The following is a 27,204-nucleotide window of genomic DNA, read 5'->3' as shown; positions in this document are numbered from 1 at the left end:
AACCCTTGAGTGTTAGACATAGCCTTGGAGACTTGCCCACTATCATTCATCCTTCAAGCAGCAGGTTACACAAGCAAAGGTATAAGGTATAAATTGGGAGAGGAGTGGCTGGAGAGCAGCCCTGCAGAAAGGGGTCTGGGGGTGCTGGTCGACAGCAGGCTCAATAGCAGTCAGCAGCGTGCCCTGGCAGCCAAGAGGGCAAACCGCATCCTGGGGTGCATCAAATCCAGCATAACAGCCCATCAAGAGAGGCGATTATCCTGCTGTATTCAGCGTTGGTGCAGCCTCACCTTGAGTGCTGCGTGCAGTTCTGGGCCCCGCAATTTAAGAAGGATGTGAAGGTACTTGAATGTGTCCAGAGGAGGGCAACAAAGCTGGGGAAAGGGCTGGAAGGCATGTCCTGTGAGGAGCGGCTAAGGACTTTGGGTTTGTCTAGTTTGGAGAAAAGGAGGCTGAGGGGCGACCTCAGGGCTCTCTACAGCTTCCTGAGGGGGGGAAGTAGAGAGGGAGATGCTGAGCTCTTCTCCCTGGGATCCAGTGACAGGACGCGTGGGAACAGCTCAAAGCTGCGCCAGGGCAGGTTTAGACCTGGCATTAGGAAGCATTTCTTTACCAAGGGGGTGGTCAAACACTGAACAGACTTCCTAGAGAGGTGGTCGATGCCCCAAGCCTGTCACTGTTTAGGACGCATTTGGACAATGCCCTTAATAATATACTTTGGTCAGCCTTAAATGGTCAGGCAGTTGGACTAGATATCATTGTAGGTCCCTTCCAACTGAACTGTTCTATTCTATTCTAAAAAAATTAGATCTTATTTACAGGTGGGTTTCTAACTTCAATCACGGCACATAAGGAAGCACACATCTTTTCTAAAAATCCCAACTACAACACCCATCCCGGCTTGTTTCTATAGAAAAAGTACTTTAGGAAAGGACAGACCAAAAATAACCTCAGATTTTACCAATAATACAATATTTGAGCATTTGAACTAATGGAATCAAACATTCTGCATGAAAATCTTGACTCCAAAGTCAATGGCAGAACTTTCATTGACTTCAACAGCTTCACTTTTTTACCACAAATTTTTTACAAAGGCTTTATAATTTGGACAGCCCAGATTAGAAAAATAAGGAGGTTTAGAGATTAAAAAAAAAATCTAAATCTAAAGAAAAACAAAAAATTATTGCCTTCTAGAACAAAGGCCAAACTAAATAATCCAACTTTTCATAAACCAATTAATCAATGTCAGCATCTAGCTGCCTACAATTTTAAATCATCGCCAGGAAACACGATCATAAACCAAACCTGTGAACCTCTCATTTTACCATTACAAACAAATATGAAGGAACAGAAAACCCTCTTTCTTGCTATGCTCTACAATCTTTTCAAACACTTAGAAGTTATATATTTCCTTTTTAGTTAGAAAATACTGAACATACACTGACACAAGTGCATGAAACTTGTTAAGTTCTACCTAATATAAATTTCACTTTTGCTAAAAAACAGCAATTAGCCTCTGGTATCTGCTGTTAAACACTGAGCGAAGTCTTGTTATTTCAGACAAAAAAATACCTCAAAATCATATTCTGAGCTGTGAAATCATGACCATGTAGAATTTTAGGTATGTATACTTACTTCCAAGCCCCCAAACCAGCCTGCCAACGGTCTGCAAACATCAGTACTAAATTTAACACTTTCATTATAGCTTCTTTCACAAAGCTCACCTAAAATAACAATTAAAACAAAAGGAATAACAGTCAGAAATTCATTGTTATGCATAATCATTTTCGTTGTTAAGCTGCAATACAAAGGTACCCCAGGCCATTGAATCTGATCTGTAAAAACAAACTCCTAAGTACAAGGTGATTCTTCCAAATTTAAGATGTGTTTTCTATTTGCTTTCTAATTCATTTCGCAGCTGACTACTTCGATGAGGACTAAGCACAGACAGCATGCGGCATAAAAGGCTACAATGCTATCCGTGTACCTCCATTTCCTGCCATACCAGTATGTATAATCCTCATTACATCACCAGGCCTCAGTCTGTTCAAATCCTCCTGTCTCTTAGAAACAAATGAGTCATGTAAAATCCAGTATAAAGAATTTATCTTCTCTCCTTGGCAGAATTGAGCTGAGACTTGCAAGGGAAATGGGATCTCATTGTTAACTCTGGAAAAGCTACCATTTCCTCAAGAGTACCTATATATTGCTTAGTATGTATGAACTGCAAAATAGACAGCATAATTAGTACTGAACTACTTTCTTGTCCTGCTAAACTCAATATATCAAATATGCCAATTTTTTTACCCACCTTTTCTCTCAGTAGGCAGCGATCATGGATTGTAGATAGATATCTGTAATGAATCTTTATCAATTGATCTAAATCTTTGGCTTCTTCTACCTGATGCTGAAACTCCAAGCCTGTACTGTGAAGAATCTTAAAAAGAAGACCATAGTTATTAAATACCATGTTGCACACAAGTGCTTATGACTCCCTTCTAATACATATATATTTTTTTAAAGAGCCTAAAATTGCCTGATTCATTCACTCTTCCCTCTCAAATTTTAGGCTCACCATCCAAATTACCATGAATAGCAAAATACCATCAACAGCAAAAAATTCAAGCTTTTCTCATAACTGCATAATGACATTCCTTATATAAATAAAAATATTGCCATTGCACAAGGACAGACAGACTATCCCTAGAGGAGCTGATTTGGAGTATATTAATTTTTTTTTAAAGGCAATAGTAGAGCAGATATGAATCTACAGGCATTGCCTTTATATTTGAGAAGTCACGTATACACTTTTGGATCTGTGTACTAGAGATTTTTGAGAAGGATCCATTTAACTAAAATGTCTGTAGTTACACTTTTGTAAGCATAATAGCTCTTAAGAGAGTAACAGCTTACAGAAACCTGTTTTTACATGACTGTGCTTCAGTAATCTAGCACTGGGAGAAACAGTCAAAAAGAACTAGTAATATCCAAAGATCAATCATATGCATGTAGAACTTCTAAAGCATTTTTAGAATTACTGATTTAAAACTGCCAAGTTAAAACCAAAATATGTTTAGCTCAAAATCATTTTGCAGAAAGGACATTAGACTAAGATTTTGCTTTTTATTTTTGTTTTTTATGTTTTAAAGGAAAATTAGTACTGCATCTCTAGTTACAAGTTCTTAATATAAATGAAATTGTAATACAAGACAAACCCTCGTCATGATGTAGTTGTGCAGGCTGTTAACAAAATGCATAAGTTTCACTCTTAAGAGGAACATGCGATGTATTTGTTGTTTTATACTTTCTGTTTGTGATCCAAATAGAGGAAGCGTTCCTTGTTCTAATAAAGTTCCTTCCTTAACCTGTGGGTTTTCTGCAGCACAGACTAGTTCTAAAAAGAAAAGGCAAGAGTATTATATTGAAGTGCTTATGAAGACAAACTGCAGCTAAAATGTTACTTTAAAACTGAAATTTGTTATTTCTTATTATTCTGCTCACAATTCTGATCTAAGATTTTTCTTGCAATTCAGATGTGTTAAAATACAGCAACAACATACTGAATAGTTTGACAGTATATGTGCAGCGCAATTTGATAAATACTAGAATAGGAAATGCTACTTAAGAGCTAAAGTTATGTGAAAGGATAAAAAATATCTACATTAAAAAAAAATGTGTATACTCTCTCCAGAAACGGGAAAAGACTTAAGCACAAAGCCATACCCATAAAGTTTAAATAGTAGAAAACCACAAACTTTTAGGAAGAGAATTACTTAACTGATGTACAAAACAGAGAGGAAGCCATCAACTTTCTAATTTATTTCTCTAGGACATGAAGTGTGTATCCACTTTATATGGGATGGAAAAAGAGTATAAACGTTAACCTAGTGAAGGAGACACTAAGAGATCTCTTTCTACAATCCGCAAATATTGAAATTGTAGCTTAGAGTATGTATTCCAAACTACCTAGCTTATTGTCTCAATCTCAATTAAGAGTATTTTTTCATCTTGTTTTCTTAACTTGTTTGCAAGGTATTGCTCATAAAAACTTGGACTGTACGTAAAGCAGAACATTAGGGTGTGGCAGACAGACCTTCTTTCAACAGCAAGGTTTGAAGAATGAAGTAGCAAGTTTCCAATATAACTAACTAGACCTGAACCAAAGAGACAAAGGGAATGTATCAATAGTGTTGTCCCTGACACTGAAAAGAAGTGAAAAACATGCCCTGCTTAATATATCCAATTTGCAAAACTAAAAGACATTAATATTCTATAGCATGAATCAAAATTCTGACTCGTTTATACTACTTACTGAAGAAAGCAGCAGACTATTTATATTCCTAGACCACAGAACAAGTTTTTAAGAGTATCTTTCGTTGAAGAAGTTTCTTACCATCAAATCGTAAAACATCTAGACTATACTTGGCCCACTTGATTTGCAGTAAGAGCAGAAAAACTTGATTGTAAATTTTTTGGCACTCTAAGCTTATAACTATATCCACAGGCCAAGGAACCTAAGAAGAGGAGAGGACAATCAAGACAGAAAGTGTAAGTCACTTTAATACAACATTTCCAATCTGTTCTAGAATAAGAACTATAGCAATATCAACTCACTACCTTGTAACTCAACGTCAAACCATCTAAGGTGTGGACAGGGAGTTTCTTCTTTGCTGTGTCAACACTTTCAAATGATATAGACAACCTATGCAAGGAAACAAGTGATTTGATTGGTGATAATCTGTTTTAAATTAGTGGTTAGTGTCACTTTTTTTTTTCTATTTATTATTGCTAAATACCAACTGTCTGATTTAATCTGGTGGACTTGGGTATAAGAGATGACAACAGCTCAAAACTTCATTAAAACAGATTCTTTTAATGAGTACGCTATAATTAGTATTGCACTATGCAAGTTAAGTACATTAGTATAGGTAAGTGTGAAAGAAACGTAACTAAACTATATTTTGCAGGATTCTGCATTTTACCTTGCACTATCATCTGGATAGCGTTGCCCAACTGCTTCTTGAAGTTGAACATTTAAGAAAGCAACATTCTGCCAAGTTTCCTTTTCTCTAATTTTGTCAAAAATAGATGTATAGAAGTCATACATTGTATCTCCAGCTTCAAGCAAGAAAAAGTTTCTCATTGCCTGCAAATATTCTACAAGCCTAAACAGGGACAAACAGAACATTTCCTCAGTCTTAATCAAACAAGTGAAATCAAAGACAACTATTACAGAAACAAAAATCTTAAAAATTCTTCACTACAAGAACTCAGTATTGAACACAAACTTAATGAAGTCCACAGTAAATCCTTTGCTTGACCCTCAGATAGCCTTCACATACATTCAAATAAAACAAAATAACCAAGCCATTTTTTCCTGTAAGCTTGAACAGCCCCTCTAACTTCAACAGAAGTGCTCATGGTATTCAGCTATCTTACGGGCTAGGCAATTCTCAGAAATAGCTTAGAGTTTGGAAATCCTGTCCCTCTCCCTAAACAGAACTTAGGGAAGGAGATGCAATTTCAGGGAGACTTCTGTCTAAGAAGAGACGTTAACATGGAGCCCCAGAAAATTATGATATGGATTTTTCTTCTCTGATAAAGTAGGAAGAATAGTATCGCTACAACTCTCACAAGAACTGTGACTAATTAAGTATTTCAGACAGATTAAAAGTATGATGACTTATAACCACCTGAAAGGTAAAAGGAATAGGCCATTTTACTTTAAGTAATGCAAAAATACTGCATAATATTCTTTTGTCTACTATAGATTTTATAGTAGCATAACTGAATCTCATATTAAATACACTCTAGCTTCATAAAATTTGTCTTCCAGTTTCAAATGACAACACTATTAAAAGTACTGTTTGAAACAATTTCCCTATTGAACATCCACTGAAGACAAATGATAGTTTTGCTGTTCATTTAAGCTAGACCAAGTTTTCACCCAGGATTCTATCATGTTACATCCCCCTTTCCTCCTTAATGATTGTATTGTTGATTATCAAATTGGAGTAGAAACACGAGATAAAATTCCAGCTTTTAGTGTATGGCATACCACTGGTAATTAAAAAAAAAAAAAAAAGTCCTGGAAAAACAAATCTACTTTCTTACCTATAATCCTTCTTTAAAGTTTGCATTAGATTACCACAGCATTCCAAGTATTGCTTGTCTATGTGCGGATAAAGGCAAGACCTCAATGTCAGTTCAAAAGTCTGGCAGGTCACGGATTCTGAGGACCTATCCACACAGACATCCCCACCAGTAAACTTCTCGTGAAAGTCACTCTGTTCCAAATACAATCTTCAAAATAAAACAAACTATTTAGGGAAGAAGGTTTGTAATTCATACAATATATAAAACAAAAAATGTCCTATCTTCAAAATTTTAATCAAAATTGGATCCTCTGCTCTAAAATATATGGTACAGAAGGAATAAAAGCTGTTTCATAACTATAGTACCTATCAAGCCTATTAAGTGATCCTTCATACTGTTTTTGTATGACCAGGAATAAGAATATCAAAATGGGATGGTATACTATAATCACATAATTGCTCAAGGAATAATTCTGAAAAACAACATCAAGTTCAAACACTATACAGCTTAATAAACACACCCATTATCATAGGAACTTTTAAACCTATATCATGCATATACAGCAGTCAGATTAACTTCCCAGGAAAGAAAAATAAAATTAAAGAAACAAAGTAAAAATTTGAACAACAACAAAAAAGCAAAACCCAACAAAACCCAAACAGCAAACCAAAAACCAACCAAACAAAAAAAAAACCCATCACACACACGGAGAATTGATTTGAGGCACCTTGAATATGGGGTCCCTATATATTATCTGTAATACTATATCATGGGAAGAGAGTATCTGCAGTCTACACTTGGTAAATTTAATTATTTTGTCACAGAAAGGATCAAATTATTATAATAATTTGTAAAAAGCTACTCACTAGCTGAATCCATTGTAAGAAGAAGCCTGGCTTGTAGCAGCTATTGCCTTGATAGAATGGATGAGTCAGACATTGAATTAATCTATCAATTCTGACAAATAGAACAGTCCCAATGAACAAGTAATAGTCTTAGCTACTACTAATTATTATTTCTTTAAACCAAAATCCTCCTATGACTGAAATGAAAACATGTAAATCACTAACTAGTATTGAGGAGAAACATAAATAGCTAGTTTCTTATTTGTAATCACAAAATAAGTAAAGAGTTTCAGAATTTCTTTCCTGCTAATTTCCAAGACATTTATAACCTCTATATGACTTCCCTCACTACGAGGAATGAAGAATTTTTTTTATGCAATTAACATGGATTTTGGAAGGCTTTTGAAGTTAAATTATTTAAGCGCAGAACAACTGAAGCTGCATTCTTCCAAGAATATACTCGGTGCAAATCAAAAACATTGTGTACAAATCCCAAGAAAACACATTTAAAAGTTTAGATTCTACAACAGCATTCCCTATTAAAACACTTACTTGCTAAAAGCCTGTTATAATAAAGACTACTCCCATTTTCTACGCCAACAGATGCGAGTAGCAGATTCTTCACTGATTTTAATTGTTTGGGTTTTTTTTTTTTATCTAAGCACAACGGTAGTGTTTATTTAGCTTCTGTCATATTGTTGGTGCTCCTCTTTATTCTGTGCTTGCTTGTTTTCAGCAGAAGCAGCAATAAAAATTTGGGTCTACCAAATGTCACCAGGCAGAACATTGCTCTCAACAACACAGCAGGAAGATCATTCATTTACCTGGCAAAATTAATAGCCAGCAGTGGGTCATGGACATCATCCAGTTCCAAGTGTCTTTCTGCTATAGACTGCATCTTTATCAGGCTCTGCTTTGTGGCCTGCTGTTCTGTAATAATATCTGGAACAGACTCTTCCCCATGCCGCAGGCGAGACTGCACTGATTCCAAGAACAGTGTATACAAACTCTTCCGTTCAGCATCTAAATTGGGCAACACATTCCACGGTAAGATTTTGCTCTAAGAGAAAACACCATCTGAACTAAAAGAAGAACTCCATAGTCCACCATTTACTTGCTAACTTTTAACATACTAAATTTAGGCCGCTGTTCAGGAAAACACTCAAATACACATTTAAATAAGTATTGCTAAAATGGTAGGACTAGTCCAACGCCTAAGGTCAGGCATATGTTCAAAAGGATTGCTGAATGGGTGTCTGAAATACGAAATATTTCTGAAACTGTTAGAGAACTTCCTCCTTCAGGTGCAAAGGCAGTTAATTCTTAGCACCTGAAACAACCCTTCAGTATTCACTAGAACAGATTATATTCTCACACCAAAAGGGGAAATAAGCCTAGAGAGTCTCCAATGTAATTTAACTATCTCTACCTCTAAACAACAAGAAACAGCAAAATGAAAAAAAACGCATTTTGTTTCCTCAAAACAAAAAAACAAAAACACACAACATTGGTTACACTGTTGTACCATGTTTTACAATCATTCAAGATAAATATCCTAAATATCCAAATATCTTTCATCTAAGTATTAGTAACCTTTTTTTTAAAAAAAAAAAAAAGTTCCACATGCTATCTCAGAACTATTCAACCACTTAGTAATGGAAAAACAAATATTTATTAAAACAAAACAGCTTTACTATTAGAACATACCAGCTGTTTTCGTTTGTCTCATAACAAAAAAAATATATGTTTTGCAAGCACATGAAAACAAGTTTAAGAAAATTTTAAAGCAATAAAAAGCAAAGGGAACACTCAGTCTTTATTCACTTTGCTCTTTTCACTTGTTTGCATTGGAAGAATAAGTGTTTTCAATCAGACCTGAAGTTACCAACCATGATACTGACACTCAATACAGAGCGTTATATTATTCTAAAACTATGGAAACACTGCTATAAAAAATACACCCATACTGTTAGATACCCTGAGGCATGACAGTCCACAAACTGACACCTCACCTCTTGACGCGGCCTGCTGCGGAGAGCCATCTTTGCATTGGAGATTCTTCAACAGCTGCATGGATTTTCCAGCCATGATGATTTGCTTTAGCACAGGTTTCAGAAAAGAGACCATAGTGTGTTGCCTGCTTGAAGGGGCCTGATCACTGCCAGAACTGGCACTGGCATTATCACTCATCTTCTCTTCATTCTCCGTCTTCTCTGACACGCTATATAATGTGTAGGTAGCATACCAAAAATCTCTGTGATTAACTGGAACGTTTTTGTTCCTGCGAAGAAATAAAAAGCTGTTGAATATTTCTCTTTTCAAAAGATGAAACTTCATTACTAGAAGATGCATATCATCTTTGCTCTACGCTTTGCCTTTCTCTTAGAACAGTCAAGAAGCACTTTCAAAACTACGTAAAACAAGCTGATTCATATCACAAAGTATGTAGACACCTCTAGAAAGGATGACAGCTTTAGCAGGATAAAGAATCTGCTCAGAGGAGACAAAACAATTGTATAACCCAATAAATCCCCCAAACAAGGCAAATAGTAATTATAATTATAATTAAATTTGTCCAGGAAGTTAACTGTTCACAGTGGCATGCAACCTTAATAACAAAATGATTAGTGATTGACTTGCAGCTTTATTTAAAACCCAGAATGAAGCAACTACTACTGGGAAACCTGAAAAATTCTTGAGTAGGTGAAACTCAATTCTTAGTTCACTTTGCTTTTTTGTGTTGTTTACATCAGATACACAGGTCGGTCTTTGAAGTCAGATGGAAAACAACCTAAATTAGGTCATTAAAATGAAGCACAAATATAAATAAAAGTTGAAAACACCCCTGTTGGTAGCACTGAAAACACAACTACAGAACCACAGAAAGAAAAGTCAAGTAGGACATAATAAGGATGTTAAAGATCTCAGCTACTAAGGATTTATTACAACAGTACTAGAGCTGTTCTCTTAGTTCATGCTCACCTTGACCTGCCTTAACAGACAGAAGTTCAATTAAATTTGGCAGATAGGGGGAAATGGATTTGTAATTACGAGCCAAAATTCTAATTTCTATATTCACTTTCCACTTCAAGCTGTCAAAAAAGGGACCAGAAAAATGTAGCATAGTAAATTTTGTAATTTTTGCAAACGTCTTGGTTTTGAAAAATGGTTAATTGCTTTTAAAAAAGTCAACACATTCAGAGTCAGACTGCTGATTATTTATTATAGATGGAAAAAATAAAACAATTGATTTATGTTCCAGAACAATACCTATTAAGACTCCATATCTAATGCAATTTCCCTAATAGGAAGTTTGAGACAATTTATAAAAGTATGATTAAGAAATTAATTCTACTTAAAGTAAAATAACAAGCATAAAAACCTACTTTTATTGTCACCCTTTATCTCCTAGGTTCTACAGCAGGTATTGTATTCATACTTGCACAGCATTATGTGTGTCCAGTATCAGCATCCCTACCTCTGAATGATAAATTCCTTTGCAGGATCAAACAAATTACCATGGACTATCCACTCATCCACTGTCTGTAAGTATGGCCTCACCGTTTCAACCCAGAGAGAGAACAGAAGGGATACCTGAATTTAAAGGGGGGGGGGGGGAAGAAAAAGCATCTGAATGTTTTTATACTAAGCATTAGAAGCAATATGGCAAAGCCTAACCTCTTAATTGTGCAATTATAGTTTATGAGATATACATAAACTACACTTAAGGATTTTTAAAGATAAAATGTTAAACTAAAAATTACAGCTTTAGTAGTTTTAATGGAAGCCTGCATTGTGCATGCTTCCTCTTGTTACTTTTGTCACCGCAGTCGGACCCAAACAGCAGTTTTCATTTTTTTCACTCTAACATCTCTTAAACAGTAAGGGATAGTCATAAAACATTCTGTGGTTTTAACATAGAAAACAGGAAAACAAAAGCACATAATGACACTTACTATATTTTCAGTAGTATAATCAAAAAGTTACTGTAAAACCCCAAAACACTACATTTCAGCATTAACTGAATTATGCAGCTGTAGAAATAGAAGGAGGAAAAGCTATTCCAAAGCTATTCTCTCATAACAGCTTCTGGCCTCTGATTCCCCACAGTTCCTCCCCTCAGTCCTAACAACACACTGCTGCTGATCTCATAAATCTCATTTTGTCCAGGCTGAATGAACTCATGTCAGAAAACAGTAACGCATTATGTCTATCAAATTCGTCCTCAATCCTTGGTAGCTGAAACCTAGTGTACTTCATCACCATAAAGAAATATAGGTTACTAAATATTCTAGTGTGTCGTTCTATTAAGAAAGGAATGATTTCCCCTACCGTTTGCTCAGATGCTTCTCCAACACTGTCATATTCAAGAATAGCTTTGTAGAGGGTATTAAGCAGATGAGATGCTCGTACAACATTTCTAGTGTCAGGCGGCACTTCCGCTACTCCTGTGCTGAAAACTTTGTGAAGTACCTTCAGCTGTGCCAGTCGGGGAGACAACTTATCTATTACTATTGAAAGTGTGACTGTTTTATCTGGGGGGGGAAAAAAAAAAAAAGGATGTATAAAAGTAACATCCAACATAAAATTAAATTCTGTCCATGTTATTAATGAGGTTTTAAAACGCAGCATGGCGTCTTTCACAGTTTCAAAATGTATCTGCATAATGTTTTTCATGTTTCCTCTCACAAAAATTTCCTTGTGTGTCCCCCTCTTGTAAAATCTCACTTGCACTGTACCTTTGTTGATTATGCATTTTTCAATTTCAGTAAGTTCTTCTTTAAAGCTAATGAAATATTTATACAAGGCCCACATAAAAGCTTGGTAGGTTCTGAACGGGGCTTCGGTAGTTTTCTTTGGAGTGGAAACTGTTCCATGCATTATGCTTTCCGGGCTGTGTCCCATCACTTCATCAATAAACTTCTGTAGTCTAAACACAACTTGACCATATGCTGCTATCTGTTCCAATACAGATCTCAGACAATTCTAGAAAAAAAAAAAATACTTTTAGAATCACCTAATAAAAATTTATATTTTATAAAGCCTAAAAATTAAATCACAAGATATTTCTATGAATTAAAATATAATAAAATTCTGCTATCTCTATCGCTTCATCACATTTTCAGCTATGGGAACAGCCCATTCAGTTTTATTAAGTCAGATGTTCTTAATTTAGTCAAAACACAATTGTGGAAATGTGATTTTTCCACAAGCAGTTTAATTTCCTATTCTCCCAAATGATATCTTCCTAATGACAGATACATTCAGCTAAGATTCAGAAACAACTTACATGGGTTAAATGAGTTACAATAATATCATTCCGCACAGCCACTTTTCCGTCATTCAGCTGAAATATAAACAGCTTTTTCACTCCTGAAAGTAGCCTTGAAAAGAAACAAAAAGAGTAGCAATTTTTCCCCCTTAATGGACTCATAATTATATAATTATTAAAAGAATTAGCTCTCCCTTGCCTCAAAGTTTCTTTTCTTCAAATAAAAGGGGACCATGGACGAACTACGATGCTATTGGTACTCTAAGTTGTTGCTAGAACAAGAAAAATAAAACGCTGGCATCAAGTAAATGTTTCCTGAAGTTCCTTTCCAGCTGAGATAATTTCCAGCTGTAGGATGACTCAAATCTACTTTCTAAAATTGGACACTGTATTAAAAATCCGTAAGGGCAGAATAAGAACAAGTTGGTTCCGCTTAACAGTTGGACTTGAATCAATGCATACACAAAGTAGCAAGCTACTTTCTTCTTTGTGAATCTGAATGGTTAACACACATAAGCATCATCTTTATTGTCAGCAACGGTGCAAAGTAAAAGCTCAGTAATAACTCTTCCTTCAGACACAACTTCAAAGGTAAATCTCTCATTTCCTTGAGAGAAATACTAAAAGTTAAAATGCAAGCTTTGTGATGTTGCTCTTACCAAAGAGTTTCCCGTATAACCTGAGTTTCGGTGACTAGCGTTCTCTCTTCTGGCACATATAAAGGATCACTGGTGTACAAGTGGTGGTCCCTTAGAAAAAAAGGAAATGAAAAAAATTTAATGGCTGAAATAACAGCTGAATCACCTGAAAGTAAAGATGAAGCAGTAATCATAGAATCATTAAGGTTGGAAAAGACCCTTAAGATCATCGAGTCTAACCCTAAACCTAGCACTGCCAAGGCCACTACTAAACCACGTCCTCAAGCACCACATCCACACATCTTTTAAATACCTCCAGGGATGGAGACTTACCCATTTCCCTGGGCAGCCTGTTCCAGTGCCTGACTACCCTTTCGGTGAAGTTTTTCCTAATATCCAACCTAAACTTCCCCTGGCACAGCTTGAGGCCGTTTCCTCTCGTCCTATCATTTGTTACTTGGGAGAAGAGACCGACCCCCACCTCGCTACAACCTCCTTTCAGGTAGTTGTAGAGAGCAAAATAATCTTAAGGTTCAGTTTTGTTCTAATTATATCTGAGTAGATTCCATGTTCATGTGGGCATTTTAAATATATAAACAAAAGCAGAGTTTGTTTTCATATTGTTAAGCAAAATACTATGGAAAGCATTCAAATATCATCCAGTCGTACACAGCAATACAAGCAATTAAGCAGCAAATACCTGAAGTACTGAATCTGCGTTGTTTTGGGTTTTGGTTTTTAAATTCTTGATCCTTCATTATTTTATTATTTCTCATTCAATGCTGTGAAAATTGAGTTACTTTCTGTTAAAAATACTAAGCTAAAAAGTAAAATATCAATTTCCCTAACCCGTATAGGAAAATTCACACTTTAGCCCAAAAGTTTACTTAAGAAATGGTAACTCTCACAGCCACCTAAAAGCTTTCCCTTATGATCCTGTTATGCAATTCTTTGTAAACCTTCCACAGTATTTTTCATATTCTAGTGAAGTATAGAACGATTATTCACATTTGTAATATTTTGACTCGTTAATATCATCAGTGGCAAAATTTATGTAATCATGTTCAAAATTAAAAAATCCAAATTAAGTAATACTGGTTATATATCATACACACACACACACACATATATATATATATATATAAAAAAAACATAAATCTGCTAACAACATTGCAACAGAAACAGTGCTGCTTTATTTATGTTACTGATTTTCTAATATTCACTGTAAATTTTGGTTCATAACTGGCTGGATAATCAACTGACACTAAAATAAATTTAACTCCTTGATTAAGAAATTAATTAAATTAAGGAACCAAAGACAAATCTAATGATCTGTATTACTGCAGTACTGATACATCCGAATTTGGGACAGAAGGAAGAATCAGGCTTTTTTTTTTTCTTTCTCTCCAATTGAACTTCCTTCCCCTTTTTTTTTCCAAAACCACAGCAGATAACAATGATATACTGCTCTATGTTCCTCCCCCACACAAAATCTGTTTAAGACTAACTTTGTAGGGGAGGCACCAAAAACAAAGAAAAAATTAAACTTCACGGAACTCCTCACTTCCAAGACCACTTATAACCCACCTGTATTAGTTCTTCAGAGACCTTCGTAAGGGTTAACCCAAACAAAATTCAACAATAAGATTTGCTTCCTTGAAAAAGGAAAACCCTCTCTCTGACACAACAAACATAATAAAAACTAAATAAAAGGAAAAGAATCTGTAAATAGAAAAAACAGCTTGTCTGTTCATCTCACTAATTCGCATCCTTTTAATTCTGTTTTTAACTAAATCAGTAATAACTATACTATCTTTATGCTTCCACAGTAAAGATGCTTAAAGTCATTATTTAGCATTATATGCCAGTAAGGAATATGTAAGTGATACTGTTTTCTTACCAGACTGCAGCTAGGTTGGAATGTAAGTGCAAACTATGTGAAAAGCGGGGAGCTCTTCCTGTCCAGTACTGAGGAACTACATGCTGCTCCAGCCAGCTGCGGGCATCAGGTTCACCGACTGTGAAAACATGTGACAGTCGGTGAGGTATTTTTATTTATTCAGGAAATTATTACAAAACACAGGGAAAAGTTATTAATAAGCCTATCTGCTCAACTGCAGAATCACAGATCTTTTCAAATAAGTTACTATTTACAACTATATACACTTTACTGCGCTCATATATATATGATACCATCATCATACCATACAAATTAATCTATGCAGAAATGCCTCATCTCTTAAAAGCTGCAAAAGTCCTAAAAAATAAACTTGGAGATGTATGTAGCTTCCAATTCTTCCTTGGAAAATGTGTTTCTGTCTCAGACAATTCTCAAATGATATATACAAAACCAAGCTGACTTAAAAAACAGACTGCCAAATATCACAAACTTTGTCACTCTGTTCCTTTTTACTATGCATTTAGTACATTACCTAAAAATGTTTTTTTCTTAAATTTGATTATCGAGAAAACTCTACCTAATCCCAGTTAGATAGCTACTGCTTATAAAACATAGGAATATTATGCAGTCTTCTTATACAAGGTATCCTGTATCCTACAATATTTATGCAAAAATATATAGCTACAGTTAATACTCCCTGAAGCTATTCAAGAGTAAGCCACTAGTGTTTTAATTACATAAAACTATTTTTTTCAACAACGCTTCATACCCAGAACTATGTCAACTGTTTCTGTTGTCAACCAGCTTTTGTTTCAGCATTCTGATACTTAATAATAAAAATTGACATTATATCCATACAACTACATGCTACATTTACTGTGTAAGTTTTCATTTCTATATTGGAATATCCATGTATATTTCCACAGAAATAAACAGACTCCTTCTCCATTAGCAAAAACAGAAATCATATCAAACCTTCCATATTGCTTCTTTACTGTTAAAAATAAAAAAAGCAGCAGTGAACAATCAGCTGCACCTTAAAACTACAATTATAGGTCTAAAACACAATACCTCACTGAAGAATAATAAATAAAGCTGCATTAGCTTACTAAATTTGAGTATGTATGCCTATATCAGAAGCATTATAGCTTATTCTAACCTTTCCAGGAAACATTAGGTACTGTTTTCTTATTTGGATCTTGGTCTTCTAAAGGTGTCCTGTCTACTTGAATACCCGAGTCCTCCCTGCTCAAAGGCTGAGTGTCTTCCTCCTCTTCACTTTCTCCAGACCAATCCTATTAAGTGCAACAAAACCCAGTACACTTCAGTACAACATCACAGGTAGATCTATATTCAATTCCTATTCAAGCTAAACATAAACTATTCTCTTCTTTCTTCCACTGTAAAGTAAATTCAGGACACTAAGACTAACATAACTGTCTACCAGAGACTGGTTTAAGTCACACATAACATTAATAACCGGACAAATGAGAGAACTGGAAGAGATCACAAAACTACAGCAAGTTCTGATTAGGAGCAGGCAGGGGCCAGCAGAAGGAGGCAGTTTAGTTGCAGGACTAAGTCAAGACATGGTGAAAAACAAAAGCATTTGTACTACTGTTACTCTGCTTGGGTCTGTGTGCGTTTCATGGAATTAAGTAAGAAGCAACGTATTAGGGAACTCTGCGGGAATCAACATGCAGAGCATACAAAGTAGGACAACTCAACCAAGTCTCTAACATACTTCAAAATGGTTTATACAGTTTGGCTTTTTTTATCTTAAGAAATTACTTACTGGTGTATCTACGCCTGGGCCAAAGTAAATTTCTTCTCCTTCCATCAGATACTTTCCCCAATCAAATTCTTCTTCCTTTTCTAAGAGAAGTATAAATATAAAAATAGTAAGTATGATATAACTCTGACTTTTCCTCTAAAAACATTTCCAAAGTTAAAATTACCTTGTTACTCTAAATCTAAAACAAAAGGCGTTCCCTTCCACTTACGGTTACACCACTGTTCCTTTAACAAGGTTATACACTTTCAACATGACATGTAAATTGTGACGTATCAACCATGTATATTCCTTAGTTATTAATTCTCAATTCCATTGCTTAGAAACGCAAAATATGCAACATAGCGTGCCATCAACACATTTATCTGTATTATGTTACACTACCCTATGCTTCAATCCTGGAAAAACATGCAAGAATGCAACATATCACTTATTGTGACTAGTCTCATTTAGCTCCGTGGAAACATTCTAAACGTATAATTTACATACGGACAAGGATCTTGGACTGTAAACAACATAAAGCAAGAACTGTCTTAATCTCCAAAAAAGACACCACATATCCATGATGTGATGTGTAATACTTCAAAAATAACAATCACACTTACAATATATTATATCTTAAACATGAAGCTTACTCAACTGTAATTAGTGTTGTTTGAGATAACCTCTTCATATTCACATTCCTGGAATGGGCTGAAAGTGCATTCAAAACACCGCCGAGGGAATGTGCAGAGATCATTCAAAAAGGAATCTTAAGATGCAAGATTTTCTTTAGGTTAGTCTGAAATAGTCTTCTTTCAGTCTATGATACAACACTGTAAACAAATGGGGGATGGCATCCACTCAAACTTAAGCACAAGCCTCATTTTTAGGCACTGAGTGAAACAGTCCCACTTTAGAAAGCACGCAGCTGGGACCTCCCTCTGGAAACCTTCAAAGGTATCTCCCTTTCCTTGACTACATAGGGAACATCGGAATTTACATCACCAAAGCTGTTTCAACAGACCTCCTATTGAGGTGCAAGACAGAGACTGAGGATAGAAACCCGTTGTCTGTCTTTGAGCATGTAAGCACTGCTGAACTGGTGGAGAACATTAGTAAGTGATAGCGGTACAAGGCAAAAAGAGCTCCCGAGGTACTTTGGTGGCTGGAAAACTTAATGAGGCGATGCAACATAAATGGGGGTAGGAAAGATTTGCAGGCTATTTTAAATGTATAAATCATAAAAAGACAATCAATAAAGCACCTTGAAGTGAAGGAGATAATGAAATGGAGAGGAAAAATGTCCTTCTTAACAGACTGTGTTAATGGATTGTATCTTTCATTAGCAATATAAGCATCTTGTAAACTTACCCACTTGTTTGACTCTTGGTTTTTCCACATAGGTGGTGTTGGATGGAGAATCAGACAAACACAACAGAAGAGACAGTATGGAATAGTGTGTATCTGTCTTTAAAAAACATTAAAAAAAAGGCAAGTCAGTAAGTGATCCAAAAGATTTTGGCTAGGAACAAACTCGGCCTATTATCTGCAGGAATGCTCTCCATTAATTCCCATTTCCCAGTCCTGAATTACAAAAACAACATCTGCAACATGACAGTGAATGTTATCCATTCTCTTTTGCCTACTAATTAACTAATCAATATACAAATACTTCAAAAGTAGCCACAGCATAAGCTGCCTCTTACTGAGTTGATAAGCAGAGAACATGGAAAAGAGATAAGAGCAACCCTGAGGTACTGTGAAAGTAAGAAGTCACCAGAGGACAAGGGATAATGGACAGCTGCATTAACATGGATGAGGCGGAAGGACACCGGCAACGGGCCTGCAGGAAACCAAGTCTTAGGTTCCCTTATCCTTATCCGGCTTATTATTTCAAACACAGGCTAAAATGAAGTTAGCTAAAACACTTTACTAAAATCGCTACATTTTTATATCATGTTCACATTATCTTCCCTCATCTGAAAATCTGCACAAAGCATTAAGGATGCGTCTTTAACTCCAATATTGTACACTAATGCCGCTGTGAAACAGAGGCCTTCAATCAGGTTAGAATACTGTGCCAGCACTGGTAAGTGGCAGAGATTTGTGTTATGGTCTGTTCCTTGCTATCTGCTTACAGCACAATCATTTCTTACTAAAGAAAGATTTTTCTTTGGCCCGATTCTAGCTTTCCAAAGTTCTTCAGCAGACGATTTCATATCTAGACACGTGGAGATTCTGCTATCTACATCCTATATACTTTGACACATACATACACACACTTACAAAGCTGTTTCAGAATGAGATCCACTTGTACTTTAAAAAAAAAAACTTCAAATTTCTGATAAAGCAGCATCATACTCATCTAGTATATATGGAATACAATATGTTCCTACTGAACATAACTGACTCTACAAGAGTTTGTCAAAGAACACCAGTAGGTCATTGACAGAATCACATGTGTGAGCTGGTGTTTCACTTACCAGTCCTAAAACTGATAAAGAATCTTCCCAGTTACATGCCATGGCTAAAAGCTAAATGCAGTTTAACTTCCCAAATATGAGCTATTAGCTACCTCCAGCTATACCCCAGTTGCATTTTCAAAAGGGGGGTGGGGGAGAAGAAAAAAAGGCTCTTTCAAATCTTAGGATGCTTGTAACATTCAAGTATTCAGTGGGTTTTGGTTTGGTTTGTTTGGTTTTAATTTTATTCGACTCTCAAAACAAGGACAACTAAAGCTACTTTTCAAAAATCTACAGCGTACAGTATAATAACTGAAGACATGTGTAAGCTATTGAGGGTTCCAGGGTTTTCCCCACAAATTAGAGTAAACCTAAAACAGTGCAAAGAAAGGTAAATGTCAGTTCAATGAGAAGTAAAATCGGACTACAACTCAGAACACACAGCCCTATTAAAGAATATCATTATATGGAGCAACACCTCTTAAATCACAAGGTTAAATTTCCCAATAACAGGAAGTTTCAGTTTTCAAAGATGAAAGTCATTATTAAACTACCACACTGGAAAGTGTCTACGTGAGACAACTTTTGCCATATCTATCCAGTCCATATCCTAAACTGATTTGATACACAGTGTATCAAAGATGAAATACATACATAGCCTCAATAAGGAAGCTACAGGGCAGGAGAACTCCATTTGGAAATACTAAAATCAAAATGTCCAGATGCATTACTTAAGGTAAAAAAACTGGGCAAAGAGTAAGAACTGCTCAGTTTGCCATTGTTTTAGAGCAGACAGGAATCTAGATTCATCTAGATTCTAGCTATAACATTTGTACGATGTTGACCATAAAACATCTGCTCTGCAACAAGATGTCCTTTAAGTCATGAAGCTGCATGCTGAAACCCTGACAAGACAATAAATACATTTCTGAAATAAACGTGGAAAGTAAACAATACAACCCTGAAAATCCATGACCTGAACAGCAACTGCAAACCCCACTAAGTCATCTGAAATTTCCAACACAACATTATGACTGAAGTCCCCTTCACCAGCATAAACGCAAGAGTGCTGGAAAAAAAGAGCAAGGAAGTTGCAACAGACATACCTTTGTTTCTTCAATACTTGGGAGTGGCGAGTTTAGAAATTTTTCTGTTAGTCTTTTCCAGCTTGCAGCTTTTCCAAGGTCAGAATGAACTATCAATTTTTCATGTATTCTAATAACAAAAATAGTATAAAAAAAGCTTCAAAAAAAGTTAACTAATGCATTATTAATCCATAAGCATAAAACTTACCCTTCTATCGTCCTCTCTACTTTGTGACTGTTCACATCAAGAAAACGGTGAAATCTGTGTAAGAAATCTGTATTAGAATATGTTTAAAAAGGAAGCTTAAGTAAGGAAGAAAATAAAGCTGATTTACATATATGAGGACAACATTATTAGTTTAATAATGCATGCTTAATTCAGCAACAGCGTTAAGCATCAACAAAATTTAATCTCAGTGTCTCTTAGCTCAAGAAGGATTAACTACAATTGACCTTAAAGACGGAAAAACGGAATGCAGGTTACATTTAACCAGTACTTTAAAGCTGAATGGAAAATTACTACTGTATCAGCAAACTAAGCAATTGAAGTACACTGTCAGTTAAGGCAAGTGGAGAGAGGAGATCAAGAACTATATTGTCAAAGGCATGTGTCAAAAGCACAAAAATTATCTGGAACTTGCATCACAAGCAGAGGCAAAACAAACACCCACATGGGAAGGCCTCTAAACCCAAATGAAGCTCCTTTATAAATAGTAAAAAAAAGTGCCTAAAAGAAAAGAGAGCTTAACCAAAATAAAGATATACCACCAAAGGTAGCATGCATAGGGACAAAATGAGAACTCGTGAAAGCCAAGATGGACTTTGCAGAAGAAATTAGAATATGAATAAGGTTCTTCAGTTATATAGAGAGAAAAAACAGGGAATGGGATGTGACAGCAGTGAGCACAAGGAAGGTCAAGATACTCTATATGTAGGCCCTCAAAGCCAACCTAGTATTTTGCCTCAGCTTCCAGCAACTACTGTACAGGACACAGGGGTAAAACTCTCATGACCACAGACAGAAATGAAAACTACTGGATCTGAACTAAGAGCACAAGTTAAGCTAAATAGACTGAATTGGAAAGACAATCTAAAATCACCTCAATGTCAAAGTAATAAACTAGAAAATGAAACCGTAAGCAGGTAGTAAGGATTTTTAATAAGTATCACTGGAGGATGAAGGCATGCCTGTATTAAAGAAAAGAAAAAATTACTTTGTTAACTACAGACTCATTAGTCTGATTTCATCTGTGTGCAAGGCTTTGGAACAAAAGCATAATAAAATGTAACATTAACTACATAGCTGACATTTAGGTTAAGAAAATATAGCTTATCTCATTTATTACAGCACATTAGCTTACATAGGAAATCGTTACTTCAAATGGAAAATGGTGGCAAGTACAAGAAACGGAAGATTCAGAAAAACAGACTGGAATGACAACAATAAAAAAAGAATCTGCACTGAAAAGAAAAATTAAGCTGAAGGGAAGTTAGTAGTGAACTTCCTTTAGTCTACAATTACTTAAAGCTTTAATTAATGATCCTAACACATACAAACAAAAAAGTATCTATTTTTTAGGCAAGTTGGGAACATCACGAATAGAAGAAGACTAGTGTGCTGCATGGAAAGAAACAGATGAACTTGAGAACTACAGCATAGAAACATCATCAAATCTAACAATACAAACCACAAGTTTCACAACCTTGAAACTAAAGAGAGCTTCTGCTACAACCTAAGGTCTCACAGTTTGGAAATACAATATTAGTCAACCTCAGGCTGAAGTTTAACGCACGTTTCTTAGACAACAATTCTGGCGTAAAAACCTTCCTCTTCCCAACCCTCCCTGTGAAAACAGTTTACTGTCAACTCTGCATCACCCTCTCTGTTTTCCTGCCCTTCTGTTTTTCAGAAAAAACCCAACCGAACAACTCCCCAATCTAAAAGAGCACAGAGCTACACAAGCAACTGGGTCATTGAAACAGGGAGAGATGTCACAAGAGGAGATGGAAGACAGGGTGCATCTACCTGGCTCAGGAAACCCTGCTACCATTACCAATCTGCAGACTCAGAATAACGACTGTTAGAAGCAACTATTTTGATGCAGCTACAAAACCAATAAACACAATCCTATGATGCATTACACAAAATACTTCTGGTAAATATAAAGAACACAGGGAGACAGCAGTTACTAGTACCATATTCCTACATTCCCAATGTATACAACTAGCATCCTGAAAACTCAGCAAAGAGTTGAACTTGTGAAAACACCAGCTACAGGTCATGCCCAGCTCTCCCACGCCTCAGACTCACCTTTGCTGTTGACCAATGGCTATTTGGTTATTAAAAGAGTCTTATTTAGCCTGATAGTAGTTAGGATTCACAGTCTGACTTGATGCTATTGCTCACCCCAAAAAATGGATTTAAACAGCATGAAAAAAAAAATGTAAGTAGCATTGATTTTAAATGGATTGGGTAGTTGTTGCATGAAGTTAAGCAAGTACATAAGACTCCAAAGAGGCAGCAGTTAGTGATAGTATGGGAAATTGGAAACAGATCATGTAAAAACTGGCAGCAGACACTGAAACGATAACTGTGATAACAGAAAAAGCAGCGTGCAAAACTCAGTAAGGACATTTTGGATGGCAGCATAAGAGAATTAAAGGGATACAGATAATATATATTACAGGTTAATAAAGACCATGTTTATGACAAGCTCAACTAACACCAAACACATTATCTTCTGGAGACTGATAATCTTTCGTATAAGCAGCACAGTATTCTTGGCCAGAAGCTTTATCTCGATTTGGTGGAGTTCTCTTTATTTGCCCGTTACAGATAATGATTATTTCCTTGCTTCCCTCCAACAAACAAAATTCTGGATGGCTAAATGAAGATGCTGAAAAGTACCTTTTTACGGATCAGGAGGGAAGCCCTAGAAGACCAAGATTTAAAAGTGACGGAGCGATAGCCACTGGCCCGCTGACAGGGACGCGCTACCGGTCCCCAGCGCCACCCCCGCACGCCGCGCGGAGGGCAGGGCGGGACACGGCCTGCACCGCGCCCCAGCAGCCGCAGGGCAGCCCCTGGCTCCAGCGCGGCCGGTGGCAGCGGGTCACGCCACACGGCGGCCCCTCCGCGCAGAGCGGGGGGCCCGGCCAGGCCGGGGGCTCCCTCCCTCCGCAGCGCCGGTGGGCCCCGGCGGGAGCGGGGCGACGGGGCCCGCTCCATCGCCCCCAGCCCCGCTGCTGACGGGCACCGCGGGGCCGCCGCGGCCGCGGAGCTTCTCCCCGGGGGCAGGGGGTGGAGGGCGCTGACCTGAAGTTGGACCAAGCGAAATTCAGCGCCGTCTGGAACCGGCCGCCGCCCAGCTCCTCCTCAGGCAGGCCGGTCACGCTGCGCACCAGGGCGCGGACGGCCCGGTCCTGCTCCTGCTCGAACCGGCTGCGGTGGCCGGGCGAGACCAGCGGTGCCGCCATGGCCGGCGGGAGCGACACCTGCGGGAGGCGCCAGGGAGCCTGCCCTCCGCGCCGCCCGTCAGCGCGTCTCGCGAGACTTCCCGCGGGCTTCTCGCGAGAGCCTCCCCCCCCCGAGACTTCGGGGGGGAGGTGGGGAGGGCGCGTGCGCATGTGGAGGGCGGGAAGCGGCCGGTCGCCTCCCCGCTCGGTGGCGGGAGCCGGGGCTCGGGGGGTCGGGGCGGGGGCCCGAGTCGCCTGGGGTGGCACCGGCCTCCGGCCCCCCTTCTGCAGCACCTTCCTGTCACGGAAATGTCACTTGTCCTCGGAAACGCCCCCATAAAGGCGTGATCACCCGGGATGAGTAATCAGCTACTCGTAGCCATCCAGATGAGGGCCTGGGGCTGGCTCTGCCTTGCTGAGTTCGTTTCAGCAAAGCAGAACTCAATACCTGTCTTGAAAGGAGGATCAGAAGTCGGCTAGTTAGGGGGGGACGCTCCATCACACAGAGGTTTTCCCAAGGGCTCTGCGCTCCACCTCATTCCAACCACCCTGTGACCCTTTGCAGTTGTACTTACTTAGTACATATTATTTAAAAGACTGGATTTCAGCATCTTGCTGAGACCACCCTGCACCAACAGGCCTGGCTGCCACCCGGCTCTTCTGAGGCAGCGGGGTGTGTTCCTCCCTGGCTGGACCTCTGCTTTTGCACAGTTGTGTCAACACCCATTAGCGGATATTTGGTACATAGGACACGAGTGTGCATGCTTGGAGTGGAGTAAGAAACCAGTTTTGTGCTAGCTCCATGTCAAACATTTGCTGAGCTGCTTAAAATGCTTTTGACCCTCTATGGTTTTATACGGCAGCAAGGGCAACATTACAGAATCATAGAATCGTTAAGGTTGGAAAAGACCCTTAAGATCATCAAGTCCAACCGTTAGCTTAGCACTGCCAAAGCCACCACTGAACCATGTCCTCGAGCACCACGTCTACCCGTCTTTTAAATACCTCCAGGGATGGAGACTCAACCACTTCCCTGGGCAGCCTGTGCCAATGCCTGACTACCCTTTCGGTGAAGAAGTTTTTCCTAATATCCAACCTAAACCTGCCCTGGCGCAGCTTGAGGCCGTTTCCTCTCGTCCTGTCCCTTGTTACTTGGGAGAAGAGACCGACCCCGACCTCGCTACAACCTCCTTCCAGGTAGTTGTAGAGAGCAATAAGGTCTCCCCTCAGCCTCCTCTTCTCCAGACTAAACAACCCCAGCTCCCTCAGCCGCTCCTCATAAGACTTGTGCTCTAGACCCTTCCCCAGCTTCGTTGGCCTTCTTTGGACACGCTCCAGCACCTCGATGTCCTTCTTGTAGTGAGGGGCCCAGAACTGAACACAGTGTTAGAGGTGCGGCCTCACCAGTGCCAAGTACAAGGGGATGATCACTTCCCTGGTCCTGCTGGCCACACTATTTCTGATACAAGCCAGGACATTCTGGCTGTGAGCTTCCCTCTAGAAAGAAACTAACTGAATTGGTGGGAAATGTTATTATTGACCGATTCCTGTAACAGTCCCTGCTGTGCTGCAAGTGTCATATCCTTCATTGTTGGGCTTTGTCTTGCTTGATCTCGACAAAAAATATTAGACTGTAACCCACCCTGCCAAATTTTTTTATTCCTTTTCTCCATTAAGACATTTCTATTAGCACAAAGAAAGGAGTAGGCAACGGATCAGGAGGAGCGATAGAAAGAAGACCTCAGAAATGTCCTTTTTAAGTTAAAATATATTTAATGTACCAACATAATGTGAAGAATTATGTAAAAAGATAGTAGTTTGTATAATTTCATAATCCTAACAATAATAAAATGACACTGAAATTCTTGTAGTGTATCAAGAAACACTAGTACTTTTTTACCCGGGTAGGCTAAATCTTAGCTTAGGGTTCAGATGCAGAACGGCAAGGAAGTGATGGCCTCAGTGCACCTGCGGGCAGGATGCTCAGCATGAACATAAGCTCAGAGGGGCTCTGCTCCTGCACCTTTCTTATAAAGCCTTAACTTACTAAACATTCAAAGGAAAAGTCTATAAAACTGTACTGGTGTTCCTACATCTCCTCTGACACTGTATGTGTTTCCTACTTTAGGTCAGCAGCAGTCTTTTTAGCTGATGTAGCCAAACAATGTTTTGAGCCATAATTTGTTGCCCTAGATGTTAACTAAAGGTCTACACAGCCAGTAGATGCTGCAATGGTATGTACAGTAGTATTTAATAGCTGGAATACTGTGGATGGCATTTAAACAAAATTATTAGGTATTAAGGCTTCAGATGTTCTTTATACAATGTAACCGTGGTTATCACTTAACTCCTATATATGTAAGCATACCTGCGCTATCGCTTCAATCGCTGTTCAGAGAGGAAGTTCCAGGCTTTGCAGCATGACAGGAGCACGCGTGTGTCACCTGTGCCCTTTGTAGCGTGAGGAACATGGCAGCCACCCATTTCAGCACCCCATCAGAAGAAAAAAAGGGGATTTTTGCAGCAAGAAAGATTCCAGATCTTAACAGCTGCCTCGTGACGAGCTGAATACCATGAAACATGGGCTTTAATGACAGCGCTGTCTGAAAGGTTTCCTGCTTCCCGGCTGCCCCGTGCAAGTCCGTTTCCCCTCACACCACACCCTCAGCTGTGCTGCTGGTGGAGCAACACAGTGAACCATAGCAGGGAATTCATCCAGGTTAAAAACAGTCTTGTTTCTGTTTTGCCAGGAGTTTTAACCCAGGTCAATTCACTGATCCATTCCCTTGGAGGCATGAAGAAGTGAGGGAAGAACCACATACCCTAAAGCCCCCAGGCAATGAAAGTACACCCTCCGGGGCTGGTGAATCAGAAAACTGTGGCTGGTTTTCAAAACAGGATACAAGGGCTGGGACAAATGTATAACATCTGTGCTGCCTCAGTCATAAAAGGCTTTAATGCTACAAATCTTTTCTGGTTTTCTTTCCCTCATCAGAAGCCTCATTTCTATTTTCGTTTTGCCAATTTACAGTAGCAAGGCTTGACATTTTATTTCAGCTGGGGGAGGGAGCACTGGGCAGGAAGAAGGCATGAAGGCCCTCTCTAAAAGTAGATTTAAACTATTCTTTTAAATAAGATTTAATGCTAGGAAGCTTAACAGTTTCCTTTATATTCCTTGATTTCCATGTGGTAACTGTCACTTCCCACCCAGCTGTCCTTCCGGGTCACACTGCTATGAACTAGATGTATTTCAACTAAGATCTCCCTTGCTCATAGGATTAGGTCGCACCTGGGAGATGTGTCCCTCTCTGTAATGTCCTATAAACACCTGTGTCCAGTCACATATTGGAGGAGGAATTACAATGCAAGTCTTCTGCTGAACTGTGTGTCCTTTAGAGAAACTTCTCTGAGCAGGCAATCTCTCCCCTGCTTCTCAGCCTCAATTGATGAGCCAATTTGTCAAGCACAGGATTCGAAGGCAGGAGAAGGAATGAATGAGGTGAAACGTGTCAGGCTGCAGCGGACCATTAGACAAGCCAGCTACGTGAGGTTCACACTTCATGCTTGAGACTGCTCACATCTCCCATCACTTTCATCAATCAATCACCTCTGTTACCAGAAAAGCATAGGATAATTTCCACAGGACTGATGGAGAATATATTTAAAATACCGTGTT

General features: G+C 38.3%; 1 protein-coding gene across 9 annotated transcripts in view; it reads right to left on the bottom strand.

Annotated features, from left to right (window-relative positions):
• The window catches only part of TUBGCP5 (tubulin gamma complex component 5), a 30,602-nt gene extending 6,987 nt beyond the window's left edge, over positions 1-23,615 (bottom strand). For 3 of the 9 annotated variants that reach the window (XR_015704981.1, XR_015704980.1, XM_087758542.1), the window contains exons 1-22: positions 23,389-23,615; positions 20,281-20,334; positions 20,094-20,202; positions 17,897-17,993; positions 17,184-17,294; positions 16,547-16,626; positions 15,911-16,046; positions 14,752-14,869; positions 12,873-12,962; positions 12,232-12,325; positions 11,681-11,927; positions 11,274-11,476; positions 10,420-10,535; positions 8,954-9,222; positions 7,766-7,964; positions 6,115-6,303; positions 4,983-5,165; positions 4,618-4,702; positions 4,394-4,514; positions 3,216-3,394; positions 2,312-2,437; positions 1,636-1,724 (exon numbers count right to left, since the gene is read on the bottom strand). Coding sequence is in view for 7 of the 9 variants with exons in the window: in XM_087758542.1 (XP_087614668.1) it covers positions 1,636-1,724; positions 2,312-2,437; positions 3,216-3,394; positions 4,394-4,514; positions 4,618-4,702; positions 4,983-5,165; positions 6,115-6,303; positions 7,766-7,964; positions 8,954-9,222; positions 10,420-10,535; positions 11,274-11,476; positions 11,681-11,927; positions 12,232-12,325; positions 12,873-12,962; positions 14,752-14,869; positions 15,911-16,046; positions 16,547-16,626; positions 17,184-17,294; positions 17,897-17,993; positions 20,094-20,202; positions 20,281-20,334; positions 23,389-23,549 (3,056 nt within the window). In the remaining 2 variants the exon portion in view is untranslated. Of the gene's footprint in view, positions 1-1,635; positions 1,725-2,311; positions 2,438-3,215; positions 3,395-4,393; positions 4,515-4,617; positions 4,703-4,982; positions 5,166-6,114; positions 6,304-7,765; positions 7,965-8,953; positions 9,223-10,419; positions 10,536-11,273; positions 11,477-11,680; positions 11,928-12,231; positions 12,326-12,872; positions 12,963-14,751; positions 14,870-15,910; positions 16,047-16,546; positions 16,627-17,183; positions 17,359-17,896; positions 17,994-20,093; positions 20,203-20,280; positions 20,335-23,388 lie in introns of those variants that run through there. The other 6 variants (XM_087758544.1, XM_087758543.1, XM_087758545.1 and 3 more) reach the window with 6 other exon arrangements.
• Between the last annotated feature and the right edge of the window lie 3,589 nt (positions 23,616-27,204).

The sequence above is a fragment of the Nipponia nippon genome, unplaced genomic scaffold (genome assembly GCF_047370975.1).
Source record: "Nipponia nippon isolate SJK-2023a ecotype South Korea unplaced genomic scaffold, ASM4737097v1 scaffold_2, whole genome shotgun sequence".
Lineage (NCBI taxonomy): Eukaryota > Metazoa > Chordata > Aves > Pelecaniformes > Threskiornithidae > Nipponia > Nipponia nippon.
Note: the sequence above shows the minus strand (reverse complement) of the source record. Positions and strands in the feature narration are given on the sequence as shown.